Consider the following 20,438-nt stretch of genomic DNA (forward strand, 5'->3'; position numbering starts at 1 on the left):
TGAATTACACTGGTCAAAGCGCGGCATATGTGGAATATGGACAGTAGACATATCGCATCATATGTGGAATAGAGACACTGGTTATATCGCGTCATATGTGGGATAGAGACAATGGTCATATCGCGCCATATGTGGGATAGAGACACTGGTCATATCACGTCATATGTGGAATAGAGACACTGGTCATATCGCGTCATATGTGGGATAGAGACACTGGTCATATCGCGTCATATGTGGAATAGAGACACTGGTCATATCACGTCATATGTGGAATAGAGACACTGGACATATCACGTCATATGTGGAATAGAGACACTGGTCATATCGCGTCATATGTGGAATAGAGACACTGCACATATCGCGTCAAATGTGGGATAGAGACACTGGTCATATCACGTCATATGTGGAATAGAGACACTGGTCATATCGCGTCATATGTGGGATAGAGACACTGGTCATATCGCGTCATATGTGGAATAGAGACACTGGTCATATCGCGTCATTATGTGGAATAGAGACACTGGTCATATCACGTCATATGTGGAATAGAGACACTGGTCATATCGCGTCATATGTGGGATAGAGACACTGGTCATATCGCGTCATATGTGGAATAGAGACACTGGTCATATCGCGTCATATGTGGAATAGAGACACTGGTCATATCACGTCATATGTGGAATAGAGACACTGGTCATATCGCGTCATATGTGGGATAGAGACACTGGTCATATCGCGTCATATGTGGGATAGAGACACTGGTCATATCACGTCATATGTGGAATAGAGACACTGGTAATATCGCGTCATATGTGGAATAGAGACACTGGTCATATCACGTCATATGTGGGATAGAGACACTGGTCATATCGCGTCATATGTGGAATAGAGACACTGCTCATATCACGTCACATGTGGGATAGAGACACTGGTCATATATCACGTCATATGTTGAATAGAGACACTGGTCATATCGCGTCATATGTGGAATAGAGACACTGCTCATATCACGTCATATGTGGAATAGAGACACTGGTCATATCGCTTCATATGTGGAATAGACACACTGGTCATATCACGTCATATGTGGGATAGAGACACTGGTCATATATCAAGTCATATGTGGAATAGACACACTGGTCATATATCACGTCATATGTGGAATAGAGACACTGGTCATATATCACGTCATATGTGGAATAGAGACACTGGTCATATCACGTCATATGTGGGATAGAGACACTGGTCATATATCAAGTCATATGTGGAATAGACACACTGGTCATATATCACGTCATATGTGGAATAGAGACACTGGTCATATCACGTCATATGTGGAATAGAGACACTGGTCATATCGCGTCATATGTGGAATTGAGACACTGATCATATATCACGTCATATGTGGAATAGACACACTGGTCATATCACGTCATATGTGGAATAGAGACACTGCACATATCGCTTCATATGTGGAATAGAGACACTGGGCATATATCAAGTCATATGTGGAATAGAGACACTGGTCATATCGGGTCATATGTGGAATAGAGACACTGGTCATATCGGGTCATATGTGGGATAGAGACACTGGTCATATGTGGGATAGAGGCACTGGTAATATCGCGTTATATGTTGAATAGAGACACTGGTCATATCACGTCATATGTGGAATAGAGATACTGGTCATATCGCGTCATATGTGAAATAGAGACACTGGTCATATCACGTCATATGTGGAATAGAGACACTGGTCATATCATGTCATATGTGGAATAGAGACACTGGTCATATCGCGTCATATGTGGGATAGAGACACTGGTCATATCATGTCATATGTGGAATAGAGACACTGGTCATATCGCGCCATATGTGGGATAGATACACTAGTCATATCGCGTCATATGTGGAATATGGACAGTAGATATGTCGCATCATATGTGGAATAAAGACGCTGGTCATATCGCGTCACATGTGGGATAGAGACAATGGTCATATCGCGCCATATGTGGGATAGAGACACTGGTCATATCGCGTCATATTTGGAATAGAGACACTGGTCATATCACGTCATATGTGGAATAGAGGCACTGGTAATATCGCGTTATATGTTCAATAGAGATACTGATCATATCCCGTCATATGTGGAATAGAGACACTGGTCATATCACGTCATATGTGGAATAGAGACACTGGTCATATCGCGTCATATGTGGAATAGAGACACTGCTCATATCACGTCATATGTGGGATAGAGACACTGGTCATATCGCGTCATATGTGGAATAGAGACACTGCTCATATCACGTCATATGTGGAATACAGACACTGGTCATATATCACGTCATATGTGGAATAGACACACTGGTCATATATGGAAGAGAGACACTGCACATATCGCGTCATATGTGGAATAGAGACACTGATCATATCGCTTCATATGTGGAATAGAGACTCTGGTCATATATCACGTCATATGTGGAATAGACACACTGGTCATATATCACGTCATATGTGGAATAGAGACACTCTTCATATCACGTCATATGTGGAATAGAGACATTGGTCATATCATGTCATATGTGGAATAGAGACACTGCACCTATCTCGTCATATGTGGAATATAGACACTGGTCATATATCAAGTCATATGTGGAATAGAGACACTGGTCATATCGCGTCATATGTGGAATAGAGACACTGATCATATCGGGTCATATGTGGAATAGAGACACTGGTCATATCGCTTCATATGTGGAATAGAGACACTGTGCATATATCAAGTCATATGTGGAATAGAGACACTGGTCATATATCGCGTCATATGTGGAATAAAGACACTGGTCATATCGGGTCATATGTGGAATAGAGACACTGGTCATATCGCTTCATATGTGGAATAGGGACACTGGTCATATATCACGTCATATGTGGAATAGACACATTGGTCATATATCACGTCATATGTGGAATAGACATACTGGTCATATCGCCTCATATGTGGAATGGAGACACTGGTCATATCGCGTCATATGTGGAATAGAGACACTGCACATATTGCTTCATACATGGAATAGAGACACTGCTAATATCACGTCATATGTGGAATAGAGACACTGTTCATATCACGTCATATGTGGAATGGAGACACTGGTCATATCACGTCATATGTTGAATAGAGACACTGGTCATATCGCGTCATATGTGGAATAGAGACACTGCACATATCGCGTCATATGTGGAATAGAGACACTGGTCATATCGCGTCATATGTGGAATAGAGACACTGGTCATATCGCGTCATATGTGGAATAGAGACACTGGTTATATCGCGTCATATGTGGGATAGAGACACTGGTCATATCGCGTCATATGTGGAATAGATACACTGGTCATATCGCGTCATATCTGGAATGGAGACACTGATCATATATCACGTCATATGTGGAATAGACACACTGGTTATATCACGTCATATGTGGAATAGAGACACTGCACATATCGCGTCATATGTGGAATAGAGACACTGGTCATATCGGGTCATATGTGGAATAGAGACACTGGTCATATCGCGTCATATGTGGGATAGAGACACTGGTCATATGTGGGATAGAGGCACTGGTAATATCGCGTTATATGTTGAATAGAGACACTGGTCATATCACGTCATATGTGGAATAGAGATACTTGTCATATATCACGTCATATGTGGAATAGACACACTGGTCATATATGGAAGAGAGACACTGCACATATCGCGTCATATGTGGAATAGAGACACTGATCATATCGCTTCATATGTGGAATAGAGACTCTGGTCATATATCACGTCATATGTGGAATAGACACACTGGTCATATATCACGTCATATGTGGAATAGAGACACTCTTCATATCACGTCATATGTGGAATAGAGACATTGGTCATATCATGTCATATGTGGAATAGAGAAACTGCACATATCTCGTCATATGTGGAATATAGACACTGGTCATATATCAAGTCATATGTGGAATAGAGACACTGGTCATATCGCGTCATATGTGGAATAGAGACACTGATCATATCGGGTCATATGTGGAATAGAGACACTGGTCATATCGCTTCATATGTGGAATAGAGACACTGGGCATATATCAAGTCATATGTGGAATAGAGACACTGGTCATATATCGCGTCATATGTGGAATAGAGACACTGGTCATATCGGGTCATATGTGGAATAGAGACACTGGTCATATCGCTTCATATGTGGAATAGGGACACTGGTCATATATCACGTCATATGTGGAATAGACACATTGGTCATATATCACGTCATATGTGGAATAGACATACTGGTCATATCGCCTCATATGTGGAATGGAGACACTGGTCATATCGCGTCATATGTGGAATAGAGACACTGCACATATTGCTTCATACATGGAATAGAGACACTGCTAATATCACGTCATATGTGGAATAGAGACACTGTTCATATCACGTCATATGTGGAATGGAGACACTGGTCATATCACGTCATATGTTGAATAGAGACACTGGTCATATCGCGTCATATGTGGAATAGAGACACTGCACATATCGCGTCATATGTGGAATAGAGACACTGGTCATATCGCGTCATATGTGGAATAGAGACACTGGTCATATCGCGTCATATGTGGAATAGAGACACTGGTTATATCGCGTCATATGTGGGATAGAGACACTGGTCATATCGCGTCATATGTGGAATAGAGACACTGGTCATATCGCGTCATATCTGGAATGGAGACACTGATCATATATCACGTCATATGTGGAATAGACACACTGGTCATATCACGTCATATGTGGAATAGAGACACTGCACATATCGCGTCATATGTGGAATAGAGACACTGGTCATATCGGGTCATATGTGGAATAGAGACACTGGTCATATCGCGTCATATGTGGGATAGAGACACTGGTCATATGTGGGATAGAGGCACTGGTAATATCGCGTTATATGTTGAATAGAGACACTGGTCATATCACGTCATATGTGGAATACAGATACTGGTCATATCGCGTCATATGTGAAATAGAGACACTGGTCATATCACGTCATATGTGGAATAGAGACACTGGTCATATCATGTCATATGTGGAATAGAGACAATGGTCATATCGCGTCATATGTGGGATAGAGACACTGGTCATATCGCGTCATATGTGGAATATGGACAGTAGACATATCGCATCATATGTGGAATAGAGACACTGGTCATATATCACGTCATATGTGGAATAGAGACACTGTTCATATCACGTCATATGTGGAATAGAGACACTGGTCATATCATGTCATATGTGGAATAGAGACACTGCACATATCTCGTCATATGTGGAATATAGACACTGGTCATATATCAAGTCATATGTGGAATAGAGACACTGGTCATATCGCGTCATATGTGGAATAGAGACACTGATCATATCGGGTCATATGTGGAATAGAGACACTGGTCATATCGCTTCATATGTGGAATAGAGACACTGGGCATATATCAAGTCATATGTGGAATAGAGACACTGGTCATATATCGCGTCATATGTGGAATAGAGACACTGGTCATATCGGGTCATATGTGGAATAGAGACACTGGCCATATCGCTTCATATGTGGAATAGGGACACTGGTCATATATCACGTCATATGTGGAATAGACACATTGGTCATATATCACGTCATATGTGGAATAGACATACTGGTCATATCGCGTCATATGTGGAATGGAGACACTGGTCATATCGCGTCATATGTGGAATAGAGACACTGCACATATTGCTTCATATATGGAATAGAGACACTGCTCATATCACGTCATATGTGGAATAGAGACACTGTTCATATCACGTCATATGTGGAATGGAGACACTGCTCATATCACGTCATATGTTGAATAGAGACACTGGTCATATCGCGTCATATGTGGAATAGAGACACTGGTCATATCGCGTTATATGTTGAATAGAGACACTGGTCATATCACGTCATATGTGGAATAGAGATACTGGTCATATCGCGTCATATGTGAAATAGAGACACTGGTCATATCACGTCATATGTGGAATAGAGACACTGGTCATATCATGTCATATGTGGAATAGAGACAATGGTCATATCGCGTCGTATGTGGGATAGAGACACTGGTCATATCGCGTCATATGTGGAATATGGACAGTAGACATATCGCATCATATGTGGAATAGAGACACTGGTCATATATCACGTCATATGTGGAATAGAGACACTGTTCATATCACGTCATATGTGGAATAGAGACACTGGTCATATCATGTCATATGTGGAATAGAGACACTGCACATATCTCGTCATATGTGGAATATAGACACTGGTCATATATCAAGTCATATGTGGAATAGAGACACTGGTCATATCGCGTCATATGTGGAATAGAGACACTGATCATATCGGGTCATATGTGGAATAGAGACACTGGTCATATCGCTTCATATGTGGAATAGAGACACTGGGCATATATCAAGTCATATGTGGAATAGAGACACTGGTCATATATCGCGTCATATGTGGAATAGAGACACTGGTCATATCGGGTCATATGTGGAATAGAGACACTGGTCATATCGCTTCATATGTGGAATAGGGACACTGGTCATATATCACGTCATATGTGGAATAGACACATTGGTCATATAGCACGTCATATGTGGAATAGACATACTGGTCATATCGCGTCATATGTGGAATGGAGACACTGGTCCTATCGCGTCATATGTGGAATAGAGACACTGCACATATTGCTTCATATATGGAATAGAGACACTGCTCATATCACGTCATATGTGGAATAGAGACACTGTTCATATCACGTCATATGTGGAATGGAGACACTGGTCATATCACGTCATATGTTGAATAGAGACACTGGTCATATCGCGTCATATGTGGAATAGAGACACTGCACATATCGCGTCATATGTGGAATAGAGACACTGGTCATATCGCGTCATATGTGGGATAGAGACACTGGTCATATCGCGTCATATGTGGAATAGAGACACTGCACATATCGCGTCATATGTGGAATAGAGACACTGGTCATATCGCGTCATATGTGGAATAGAGACACTGCTCATATCGCGTCATTATGTGGAATAGAGACACTGGTCATATCGGGTCATATGTTGAACAGAGAAAATAACAACGGTTTATAGCAATAATGTTTATTATAAAATGCCTTTACAAAAATAACAACTCTTCTAAAAAAAATACAAACTATGCTAGCATATTTCTATATACTAGTTTCTGCAACGTCCTAAATTTGACATCATCACAGAATATGACGTCATTTCAGCTCACTGTAGTAGCACTGAGAAAACAACTTTATCACGAACATAATTTACAATAAATAATCTTTAAAACGCGGGCAGTACAACCATATAAATACATAAATATAAATATTGTGTAAAACGTCATCGAAGTTATCAGTGTAATACACATTTGTGTAAAACGTCATCGAAGTCACCAGTGTAATACACCATTAGAATGACAATAGAAAGAGAACAATAGTGGAATTCGCTGAACACCGCGCTGTGAGCTTCGAATGTGCCGACAGTGTTTGAATCTGGTCATCAGCGCCTAGATTCGACCTTTGATATCACACATTGTCGTAAATAAGGTCACGTTTCAAACAATTAACTGTTATCAAGATTCATATATCTTATGTTTAAACCTGTCTCGAGCTGAACTATGTAAACCCAGATCAGCTTCAATTCCCCATGTGTGGGTAAATTATCCAACTAATAGTATTATAAACCTAGGTTTAAAATATTAATACAAATATTAATTACTTGTTTCAATTTTCCGTCGGAGGTTTCTTGGTCGGTCGGATTCTTTAAATCACAATGCCTCTATGTCAAAATCATTGGTACTGGTGTTGTTTCTTGTTACATAAATACATTTATCTTTCAATAAATAAAACAATATTTGCATAAATAATGAATTCGAAAAATAAATAAATATAGCAAATAAAACTTTCAACTCTCAAAATTAGCCAGTAAGTTTTTTATTTTAAATTATAGAAATAAATGTTGTAATACCTAAATTGTTTTGGGAATACCAAACACTATGGTTCATGCTTGACGTTAATATATAGTTGTCATGGATACAATCAAATCTGTAACGATATGGCTCTATACCAATTTACTGATAATATTCACTTTGAAAACAGAATCGCGGGCGACCATTATTACAATTATTTTCTCTTTTGCTTCCCAGATAATTTGTTTAATGCAAATTTTAATGCAAAATATCACAAAACAAAACACATTATCAGTAACGTAGTTTTTGTGTGAGCGGTACTTACATGTGCCACTTTTAGACGGCACACAGTTCGTATCATCTTGGTACGAAACGATGTTGTTATTTACGTGTTCCAAAGGATACGGTAGGTATCACATCGCACAAATTGTGCTTGGTGAAAACAATATGGACATTATCACACGCGGATTACACGTTCGTGTTGTTTCAACTAAACAATTCGTGACACATTCTGTTTTCAAGATAACACTTAATAAAAACAGTTTGTCAGTTGGCAATGGCAGTAGAATTATTAGTAGATGATTTACTATGTTACTATAGAAACATTATCAGTTACATGACTATGTCACCATAGAAACATGAGATTAATTACACGACTATATCACCATAAAAACAGAAGATGAGTTTCATGGCCACATATCTAAATAAGAACATAATGTCGCTCCATGTAATCCTCAAACGGTAGTGACGAATAATCTCCATAGGTTGGCATCTGAAGGCAAAACTGGTTGCATCCATTATTTTCTGCTTTTAATCCAAAGAGCATATATTAACACATAAGGTATTAAGCATTATGCGTGGTCTATTCTTGGGGTACACAACATATATCCAATGTTTTCTTTATAATCCGTTACTATCGTAAACAAAATATTCATAAATACAAGTTGTAGACATATTTTATATATCTTCAGTTTACTTCGTAGTATATACAGGCATTTTTACACTATTACTAATGTTGATGAAGACATAACAATTGTTTTGGATATTCCTTGTACAATATAATGAGTTCGTAGATTGATATCACAACGAGGCTGTACACTTATCCATGTCTCAAAATAGCAGCATCTACTTTCAACAGGCAGTATTAATCCAAAGTTTGTGTGTATATGGTTTGGCAATACAATGCAGCAAAATGAACTTTATCTGAAGTTAGCATAAATGAGAAATCCATTAAAGGTGACGTAGTTGAAACTGTTGCTGTAGATAGCATATTCCTTATGAGGACCAAGTTGAAGCCATACTCTATCTCCTACTTCAAGTTGAAGCATTATACTTTGCGACTGTGCCACCTTCCTATCTCCGGCGTCGGTCGCTATGGCAGTCGTCGTTTCCTCGTTCTTCATCAATGTAATTCCTATATGTTTCCCGTCGTATGATCTCACGTTGAAGGAGAAATAATAGATGCCAGGAGTTTGGGCGGTGAATATTCCAGTATTTCTGTCAAACGACTTTCCTTTGTTGGCCATCAACTTGTCGTATGTTATCACTTGGGATTCCAGTGATCCCAGCATGACAGTAGATCTTGCCGCTGAAAAGGCGCATTTTCTTTTAACTGAAAAATAAAAGTCAATAGAAGCAAGTGTGTTCAGCTAAATAGCAAGAATTCAGTGCCCCGGCAAGATGTACAGGCTGCTACATTGAAATGTATGTCTGCGTACAATTGCATATTGAACTCTTAGACGCAGTGTGATGAATAACAGGGTTTATGTCAGGGATATGGTTAACATCTTTATAACTACGTATTAAGGCGTTATTATAGTTTGACTATGTTTTCTGTGGTACTATAACTTGCGTTTGACAATACGCCATTGTATTACTAATTCGTATTATTATTCATATCATGTATTTGACATTGTATTTTGCCATTTTTGTGAAATAATTTTGGTAAGAGACATTAAATTAAAATTTCTTACTGTCTTATAGCATTGCAATGTCTTGAATTGTTTCTATTGTTCAGCAGAGATCGCTCCAGCGGTCATTGCGGCTTCAAATGGTGACCCCATGATAATCCGCATCTGCTTACAATTTATCATGGTACCGTTCATGGCATGTTATTGAAATTACTAAAAAACAACTGGCGGTTATAATTGTCGAATACGGAATGTTAGTTGAAATAACAAGATGCCGATAAAAATATGATAGTTATGTCCTGGTATCCGCGGCAATTAATCTAACATAATGGCGTGTTAAATACTTTGCGTGATTGGCTATATGTGTGAAAGCCACGCCTTAGAGTCTTTTAACTTCTCTGTAATTGGTTAACAGTTGCAAAAGTGAATAAAGTGGTCTCGGCACGAGAGAGTCAGTCGGGGGTGCGGCCGAGAAACAACACGATTGAGACCAAATGTAATAACATTTCGATTCTCTGTGTGTCTTTGTTCGATTGAATGGGTGGCGAACTTCCCGATCACCGGTTACCTGACTTGAAGATTTAATAACCCGATAATTAAGCCATCATACTAACAATACACAAGGACTGCGGGAATCGGGGAAAACATAAAATAAACGAAGCTTATGAAAATGTACTCAAGCTTTAACTTCAAGTAATATTTGACAGTTATTAATGATTCTAGCAGTGATGTAAATGCCACTGTAAATGTGATTAACCGTCGTCATTTCAAGAAACATTGATATTTATTGGATCGTTTGTATTAATGATTCTAGTAGTGATGTAAATGTTATTAACCGTCGTCATTTCAAGAAACATTGATATTCATTGGATCGTTTGTATTAATGATTCTAGTAGTGATGTAAATGTTATTAACCGTCGTCATTTCAAGAAACATTGATATTCATTGGATCGTCTGTATTAATGATTCTAGTACTGATGTAAATGTTATTTACCATCATCATTTCAAGAAACATTGATATTTATTGAATCGTCTGTATTAATGATTCTAGTAGTGATGTAAATGTTACTTACCTTAGTCAGGTCAAGTAACATTGATATTTATTGGATCGTCTGTATTAATGATTCTAGTAGTGATGTAACTTTACTTACCTTAGTCAGGTCAAGTAACATTGATATTTATTGGATCGTCTATATTAATGATTCTAGTAGTGATGTAAATGTTACTTACTTTAGTCAGGTCAAGTAACATTGATATTTATTGGATCGTCTGTATTAATGATTCTAGTAGTGATGTAACTTTACTTACCTAAGTCCGGTCCAGTAACATTGATATTTATTGGATCGTCTGTATTAATGATTCTAGTAGTGATGTAAATGTTACTTACCTTAGTCAGAACAAGTAACATTGATATTTATTGGATCGTCTGTATTAATGATTCTAGTAGTGATGTAAATGTTACTTACTTTAGTCAGGTCAAGTAACATTGATATTTATTGGATCGTCTGTTTTAATGATACTAGTAGTGATGTAAATGTTACTTACCATAGTCAGGTCAAGTAACATTGATATTTATTAGATCGTTTGTATTAATGATTCTAGAAATGATGTAAATGTTACTTACTTTAGTCAGGTCAAGTAACATTGATATTTATTGGATCGTCTGTATTAATGATTCTAGTAGTAATGTAATTTTACTTACCTTAGTCAGGTCAGATAACATTGCTATTTATTGGATCGTCTGTATTAATGGTTCCAGTAGTGATGTAACTTTACTCACCTTAGTCAGGTCAAGTAACATTGATATTGATTGGATCGTCTGTATTAATGATGTGAATGTTACTTACCTTAGTCAGGTCAAGTGACATTGATATTGATTGGATCGTCTGTATTAATGATGTAAATGTTACTTACCTTAGTCAGGTCAAGTAACATTGATATTTATTGGATCGTCTGTATTAATGATTCTAGTAGTGATGTAAATGTTACTTACCTTAGTCAGGTCAAGTAACATTGATATTTATTGGATCGTTTGTACTAATGATTCTAGTAGTGATGTAAATGTTACTTACCTTAGTCAGGTCAAGCAACATTGATATTTATTGGATCGTCTGTTTTAATGATTCTAGTGATGATGTAAGTGCTACTTACCATGGTCAGGTCAAGTAATATTGATACTTATTGGATCGTTTGTATTAATGATTCTAGTGATGATGTAAGTGTTACTTACCTTAGTCAGGTCAAGTAATATTGATATTTATTGGATCGTTTGTATTAATGATTCTAGTGATGATGTAAATGTTACTTACCTTAGTCAGGTCAAGTAACATTGATATTTATTGGATCGTTTGTATCAATGAGTCTAGTAGTGATGTAAATGTTACTTACCTTAGTCAGGTCAAGTAATATTGATATTTATTGGATCGTTTGTATTAATGATTCTAGTGATGATGTAAATGTTACTTACCTTAGTCAGGTCAAGTAATATTGATATTTATTGGATCGTCTGTGTTAATGATTCTAGTAGTCATGTAACTATACTTACCTTAGTCAGGTCAAGTAACATTGATATTTATTGGATCGTCTGTATTAATGATTCTAGTAGTGATGTAACTTTACTTACCTTAGTCAGGTCAAGTAACATTGATATTTATTTGATCGTCTGTATTAATGGTTCTAGTAGTGATGTAACTTTACTCACCTTAGTCAGGTCAAGTAACATTGATATTTATTGCATCGTTTGTATTGATGATTCTAGTAGTGATGTAAATGTTACTTACCTTAGTCAGGTCAAGTAACATTGACATTTTTGGATCGTTTGTATTAATGATTCTAGTAGTGATGTAAATGTTACTTACCTTAGTCAGGTCAAGTAATATTGATATTTATTGGATCGTTTGTATTAATGATTCTAGTAGTGATGTAAATGTTACTTACCTTAGTCAGGTCAAGTAACATTGATATTTATTGGATCGTCTGTTTTAATGATTCTAGTAGTGACGTAAATGTTACTTACCTTAGTCAGGTCAAGTAACATTGATATTTATTGGATCGTCTGTTTTAATGATTCTAGTAGTGATGTAAATGTTACTTACCTTAGTCAGAACAAGTAACATTAATATTTATTGGATCGTTTGTATTAATGAGTCTAGTAGTGATGTAAATGTTACTTACCTTAGTCAGGTCAAGTCAAGTAACATTGATATTTATTGGTTCGTCTGTTTTAATGATTCTAGTGATGATGTAAGTGTTACTTACCTTAGTCAGGTCAAGTCACATTGATATTTATTGGATCGTCTGTTTTAATGATTCTAGTAGTGATGTAAATGTTACTTACCATAGTCAGGTCAAGTAACATTGATATTTATTGGATCGTCTGTATTAATGATTGTAGTAGTGATGTAAATGTTATTTACCTTAGTCAGGACAAGTCATATTGATATTTATTGGATTGTTTGTATTAATGATTCTAGAAGTGATGTAAATGTTACTTACCTTAGTCAGGTCAAGTAATATTGATATTTATTTGGATCATCTGTATTAATGATTCTAGTAACGACGTAAATGTTACTTATCTTAGTCAGGTCAAGTAATATTGATATTTATTGGATCGTCTGTATTAATGATTCTAGTAACGACGTAAATGTTACTTACCTTAGTCAGGTCAAGTAACATTGATATTTATTGGATCGTTTGTATTAATGATTCTAGTAGTGATGTAAATGTTACTTACCTTAGTCAGGTCAAGTAACATTGATATTTTTTGGATCGTCTGTATTAATGATTCTAGTTGTGATGTAACTTTACTTACCTTAGTCAGGTCAAGTAACATTAATATTTATTGGATCGTCTGTATTAATGATTCTAGTAGTGATGTAAATGTTACTTACCTTAGTCAGGTCAAGTAACATTGATATTTATTGGATCATCTGTTTTAATGATTCTAGTAGTGATGTAAATGTTACTTACCATAGTCAGGTCAAGTAACATTGACATTTATTGGATCGTCTCTATTAATGATGTAAATGTTACTTGCCTTAGTCAGGTCAAGTAACATTGATATTTATTGGATCGTCTGTTTTCATGATTCTAGTAGTGATGTAAATGTTACTTACCTTAGTCAGGTAAAGTATTATTGATATTTATTGGATCGGCTGTATTAATGATTCTAGTAGTGATGTAAATGTTACTTACTTTAGTCAGGTCAAGTAACATTGATATTTATTGAATCGTTTGTCTTAATGATTCTAGTGATGATGTAAGTGTTACTTACCTTAGTCAGGTCAAGTAATATTGATATTTATTAGATCGTCTGTATTAATGATTGTAGTAGTGATGTAAATGTTACTTACCTTAGTCAGGTCAAGTCATATTGATAGTTATTGGATTGTTTGTATTAATGATACTAGATGTGATGTAAATGTTACTTACCTTAGTCAGGTCAAATAACATTGATATTTATTTGATCGTTTGTATTAATTATTGTAGTGATGATGTAAATGTCACTTACCTTAGTCAGGTCAAGTAATATTGATATTTATTGGATCGTCTGTATTAATGATTCTAGTAACGACGTAAATGTTACTTACCTTAGTCAGGTCAAGTCACATTGATATTTATTGGATCGTCTGTTTTAATGATTATAGTAGTGATGTAAATGTTACTTACCATAGTCAGGTCAAGTAACATTGATATTTATTGGATCGTCTGTATTAATGATTGTAGTAGTGATGTAAATGTTACTTACCTTAGTCAGGTCAAGTCATATTGATATTTATTGGATTGTTTGTATTAATGATTCTAGTAGTGATGTAAATGTTACTTACCTTAGTCAGGTCAAATAACATTCATAATTATTTGATCGTTTGTATTAATGATTGTAGTGATGATGTAAGTGTTACTTACCTTTGTCAGGTCAAGTAATATTGATATTTATTGGATCGTCTGTATTAATGATTCTAGGAACGACGTAAATGGTACTTACCTTAGTCAGGTCAAGTAACATTGATATTTATTGGATCGTTTGTATTAATGATTCTAGTAGTGATGTAAATGTTACTTACCTTAGTCAGGTCAAGTCACATTGATATTTATTGGATCGTCTGTTTTAATGATTCTAGTAGTGATGTAAATGTTACTTACCATAGTCAGGTCAAGTAACATTGATATTTATTGGATCTTCTGTATTATTGATTCTAGAAATGCTGTAAATGTTACTTACCTTAGTCAGGTCACGCAACATTGATATTTATTGGATCGTTTGAATTAATTATTCTAGTAATGAATCAAATGTTACTTACCTTAGTCAGGCCAAATAACATTGATATTTATTGGATCGTTTGTATTAATGATTCTAGAAGTGATGTAAATGTTACTTACCTTAGTCAGGTCAAGTAATATTGATATTTATTTGGATCATCTGTATTAATGATTCTAGTAACGACGTAAATGTTACTTATCTTAGTCAGGTCAAGTAATATTGATATTTATTGGATCGTCTGTATTAATGATTCTAGTAACGACGTAAATGTTACTTACCTTAGTCAGGTCAAGTAACATTGATATTTATTGGATCGTTTGTATTAATGATTCTAGTAGTGATGTAAATGTTACTTACCTTAGTCAGGTCAAGTAACATTGATATTTTTTGGATCGTCTGTATTAATGATTCTAGTTGTGATGTAACTTTACTTACCTTAGTCAGGTCAAGTAACATTAATATTTATTGGATCGTCTGTATTAATGATTCTAGTAGTGATGTAAATGTTACTTACCTTAGTCAGGTCAAGTAACATTGATATTTATTGGATCGTCTGTTTTAATGATTCTAGTAGTGATGTAAATGTTACTTACCATAGTCAGGTCAAGTAACATTGACATTTATTGGATCGTCTCTATTAATGATGTAAATGTTACTTGCCTTAGTCAGGTCAAGTAACATTGATATTTATTGGATCGTCTGTTTTCATGATTCTAGTAGTGATGTAAATGTTACTTACCTTAGTCAGGTCAAGTATTATTGATATTTATTGGATCGGCTGTATTAATGATTCTAGTAGTGATGTAAATGTTACTTACTTTAGTCAGGTCAAGTAACATTGATATTTATTGAATCGTTTGTCTTAATGATTCTAGTGATGATGTAAGTGTTACTTACCTTAGTCAGGTCAAGTAATATTGATATTTATTAGATCGTCTGTATTAATGATTGTAGTAGTGATGTAAATGTTACTTACCTTAGTCAGGTCAAGTCATATTGATAGTTATTGGATTGTTTGTATTAATGATTCTAGATGTGATGTAAATGTTACTTACCTTAGTCAGGTCAAATAACATTGATATTTATTTGATCGTTTGTATTAATGATTGTAGTGATGATGTAAATGTTACTTACCTTAGTCAGGTCAAGTAATATTGATATTTATTGGATCGTCTGTATTAATGATTCTAGTAACGACGTAAATGTTACTTACCTTAGTCAGGTCAAGTCACATTGATATTTATTGGATCGTCTGTTTTAATGATTATAGTAGTGATGTAAATGTTACTTACCATAGTCAGGTCAAGTAACATTGATATTTATTGGATCGTCTGTATTAATGATTGTAGTAGTGATGTAAATGTTACTTACCTTAGTCAGGTCAAGTCATATTGATATTTATTGGATTGTTTGTATTAATGATTCTAGTAGTGATGTAAATGTTACTTACCTTAGTCAGGTCAAATAACATTCATAATTATTTGATCGTTTGTATTAATGATTGTAGTGATGATGTAAGTGTTACTTACCTTTGTCAGGTCAAGTAATATTGATATTTATTGGATCGTCTGTATTAATGATTCTAGGAACGACGTAAATGGTACTTACCTTAGTCAGGTCAAGTAACATTGATATTTATTGGATCGTTTGTATTAATGATTCTAGTAGTGATGTAAATGTTACTTACCTTAGTCAGGTCAAGTCACATTGATATTTATTGGATCGTCTGTTTTAATGATTCTAGTAGTGATGTAAATGTTACTTACCATAGTCAGGTCAAGTAACATTGATATTTATTGGATCTTCTGTATTATTGATTCTAGAAATGCTGTAAATGTTACTTACCTTAGTCAGGTCACGCAACATTGATATTTATTGGATCGTTTGAATTAATTATTCTAGTAATGAATCAAATGTTACTTACCTTAGTCAGGCCAAATAACATTGATATTTATTGGATCGTTTGTATTAATGATTCTAGTGATGATGTAAATGTTACTTACCTTAGTCAGGTCAAGTAACATTGATATTTATTGGATCGTCTGTGTTAACGATTCTAATAGTGATGTAAATGTTACTTACCTTAGTCAGGTCAAGTAACATTGATATTTATTGGGTCGTTTGTATTAATTATTCTAGTAATGAATCAAATGTTACTTACCTTAGTCAGGTCAAGTAACATTAATATTTATTGGATCGTCTCTATTAATGATGTAAATGTTACTTTCCTTAGTCAGGTCAAGTAACATTGATATTTATTGGATCCTCTGTTTTAATGATTCTCGTAGTGATGTAAATGTTACTTACCGTAGTCAGGTCAAGTAACATTGATATTTATTGGATCGTCTGTATTAATGATTCTAGTAGTGATGTAAATGTTAATTACCTTAGTCAGGTCAAGTAACATTGACATTTATTGGATCGTCTCTATTAATGATGTAAATGTTACTTACCTTAGTCAGGTCAAGTAACATTGATATTTATTGGATTGTCTGTTTTAATGATTCTAGTAGTGATGTAAATGTTACTTACCATAGTCAGGTCAAGTAACATTGATATTTATTGGATCTTCTGTATTATTGATTCTAGTAATGACGTAAATGTTACTTACCTTAGTCAGGTCACGCAATTTTGATATTTATTAAATCGTTTGTATTAATGATTCTAGTGATGATGTAATATTACTTACCTTAGTCAGGTCAAGTAATACTGATATTTATTGGATCGTCTGTATTAATGATTCTAGAAATGATGTAAATGTTACTTACTATAGTCAGGTCAAGTAACATTGATATTTATTGGATCGTCTATGTTAATGATTCTAATAGTGATGTTAATGTTACTTACCTTAGTCAGGTCAAGTAACATTGATATTTATTGGGCCGTTTGTATTAATTATTCTAGTAATGAATCAAATGTTACTTACCTTAGTCAGGTCAAGTAACATTAATATTTATTGGATCGTCTCTATTAATGATGTAAATGTTACTTACCTTAGTCAGGTCAAGTAACATTGATATTTATTGGATCCTCTGTTTTACTGATTCTCGTAATGACGTAAATGTAACTTACCTTAGTCAGGTCACGCAACATTGATATTTATTGGATCGTTTGTATTAATAATTCTAGTAATGAATCAAATGTTACTTACCTTAGTCAGGCTAAATAACATTGATATTTATTGGATCGTTTGTATTAATGATTCTAGTAACGACGTAAATGTTACTTACCTTAGTCAGGTCAAGTAACATTGATATTTATTGGATCGTCTGTGTTAATGATTCTAATAGTGATGTAAATGTTACTTACCTTAGTCAGGTCAAGTAACATTCATATTTATTGGATCGTTTGTATTAATTATTCTAGTAATGAATCAAATGTTACTTACCTTAGTCGGGTCAAGTAACATTAATATTTATTGGATCGTCTCTATTAATGATGTAAATGTTACTTACCTTAGTCAGGTCAAGTAACATTGATATTCATTGGTTCGTCTGTTTTAATGATTCTAGTAGTGATGTGAATGTTACTTACCTTAGTCAGGTCAAGTAACGTTGATATTTATTGGATCGTCTGTTTTAATGATTCTAGTAGTGATGTGAATGTTACTTACCTTAGTCATGTCAAGTGACATTGATATTTATTGAATCGTCTGTATTAATGATTCGAGTAGTGATGTAAATGTTACTTACCTTAGTCAGGTCAAGTAACATTGATATTTATTGGATCGTTTGTATTAATGATTCTAGTGATGATGTAAGTGTTACTTACCTTAGTCAGGTCCAAGTAATATTGATATTTATTGGATCGTCTGTGTTAATGATTCTAGTAGTGATGTAAATGATAATTACCTTAGTCAGGTAAAGTGACATTGATATTGATTGGATCGTCGCTATTAATGATGTAAATGTTACTTACCTTAGTCAGATCAAGTAAAATTGATATTTATTGGATCGTCTGTGTTAATGATTCTAGTAGTGATGAAAATGTTACTTACCTTAGTCAGGTCAAGTAACATTGTTATTTATTGGATCGTTTGTATTAATGATTCTAGTAGTGATGTAAATGTTACTTACCTTAGTCAGGTCAAGTCACATTGATATTTATTGGATCGTCTGTTTTAATGATTCTAGTAGTGATGTAAATGTTGCTTACCATAGTCAGGTCAAGTAACATTGATATTTATTGGATCTTCTGTATTATTGATTCTAGTAATGACGTAAATGTTACTTCCCATAGTCAGGTCACGCAACATTGATATTTATTGGATCGTTTGTATTAATGATTCTAGTGATGATGTAAGTGTTACTTACCTTAGTCAGGTCAAGTAATACTGATATTTATTGGATCGTCTGTATTAATGATTCTAGAAATGATGTAAATGTTACTTTTCTTAGTCAGGTCAAGTAACATTCATATTTATTGGATCGTCTGTGTTAATGATTCTAATAGTGATGTAAATGTTACTTACCTTAGTCAGGTCAAGTAACATTGATATTTATTGGATCGTTTGTATTAATTATTCTAGTAATGAATCAAATGTTACTTACCTTAGTCAGGTCAAATAACATTAATATTTATTGGATCGTCCCTATTAATGATGTAAATGTTACTTACCTTAGTCAGGTCAAGTACCGTTGATATTTATTGGATCGTCTGTTTTAATGATTCTAGTGGTGATGTGAATGTTACTTACCTTAGTCATGTCAAGTAACATTGATATTTATAAGATCGTCTGTGTTAATGATTCCAGTAGTGATGTAAATGTTAATTACCTTAGTCAGCTCAAGTGACATTGATGTTGATTGGATCGTTTTTATTAATTGCTCTTGTAATGAATCAAATGTTACTTACCCTAGTCAGATCAAGTAACATTGATATTTATTGGATCGTCTCTATTTATGATGTAAATGTTACTTACCTTAGTCAGGTCAAGTAACATTGATATTTATTGGATCGTCTGTTTTAATGATTCTAGTAGTGATGTGAATGTTACTTACCTTAGTCAGGTCAAGTGACATTGATGTTGATTGGATCGTCGCTATTAATGATGTAAATGTCACTTACCTTAATCAGGTCAAGTAACATTGATATTTATTGGTTCGTCTGTTTTAATGATTCTATTAGTGATGTGAATGTTACTTACCTTAGTCAGGTCAAGTGACATTGATATTTATTGAATCGTCTGTATTAATGATTCTAGTAGTGATGTGA

General features: G+C 34.8%; 1 protein-coding gene across 1 annotated transcript in view; it reads right to left on the reverse strand.

Annotated features, from left to right (window-relative positions):
- Positions 1 to 7,221: 7,221 nt before the first annotated feature.
- LOC102802000 (uncharacterized) overlaps positions 7,222 to 20,438 on the reverse strand; it is a 31,783-nt gene continuing 18,566 nt past the window's right edge. Inside the window, exon 2 of the mRNA XM_078006989.2 lies at positions 7,222 to 9,666. Coding sequence (XP_077863115.1) covers positions 9,254 to 9,666 — 413 coding nt within the window. The 3' untranslated portion in view covers positions 7,222 to 9,253. The remainder of the gene's footprint in view (positions 9,667 to 20,438) is intronic.

This window comes from Saccoglossus kowalevskii, chromosome 1 (genome assembly GCF_978046115.1).
Source record: "Saccoglossus kowalevskii chromosome 1, keSacKowa6.1, whole genome shotgun sequence".
NCBI lineage: Eukaryota > Metazoa > Hemichordata > Enteropneusta > Harrimaniidae > Saccoglossus > Saccoglossus kowalevskii.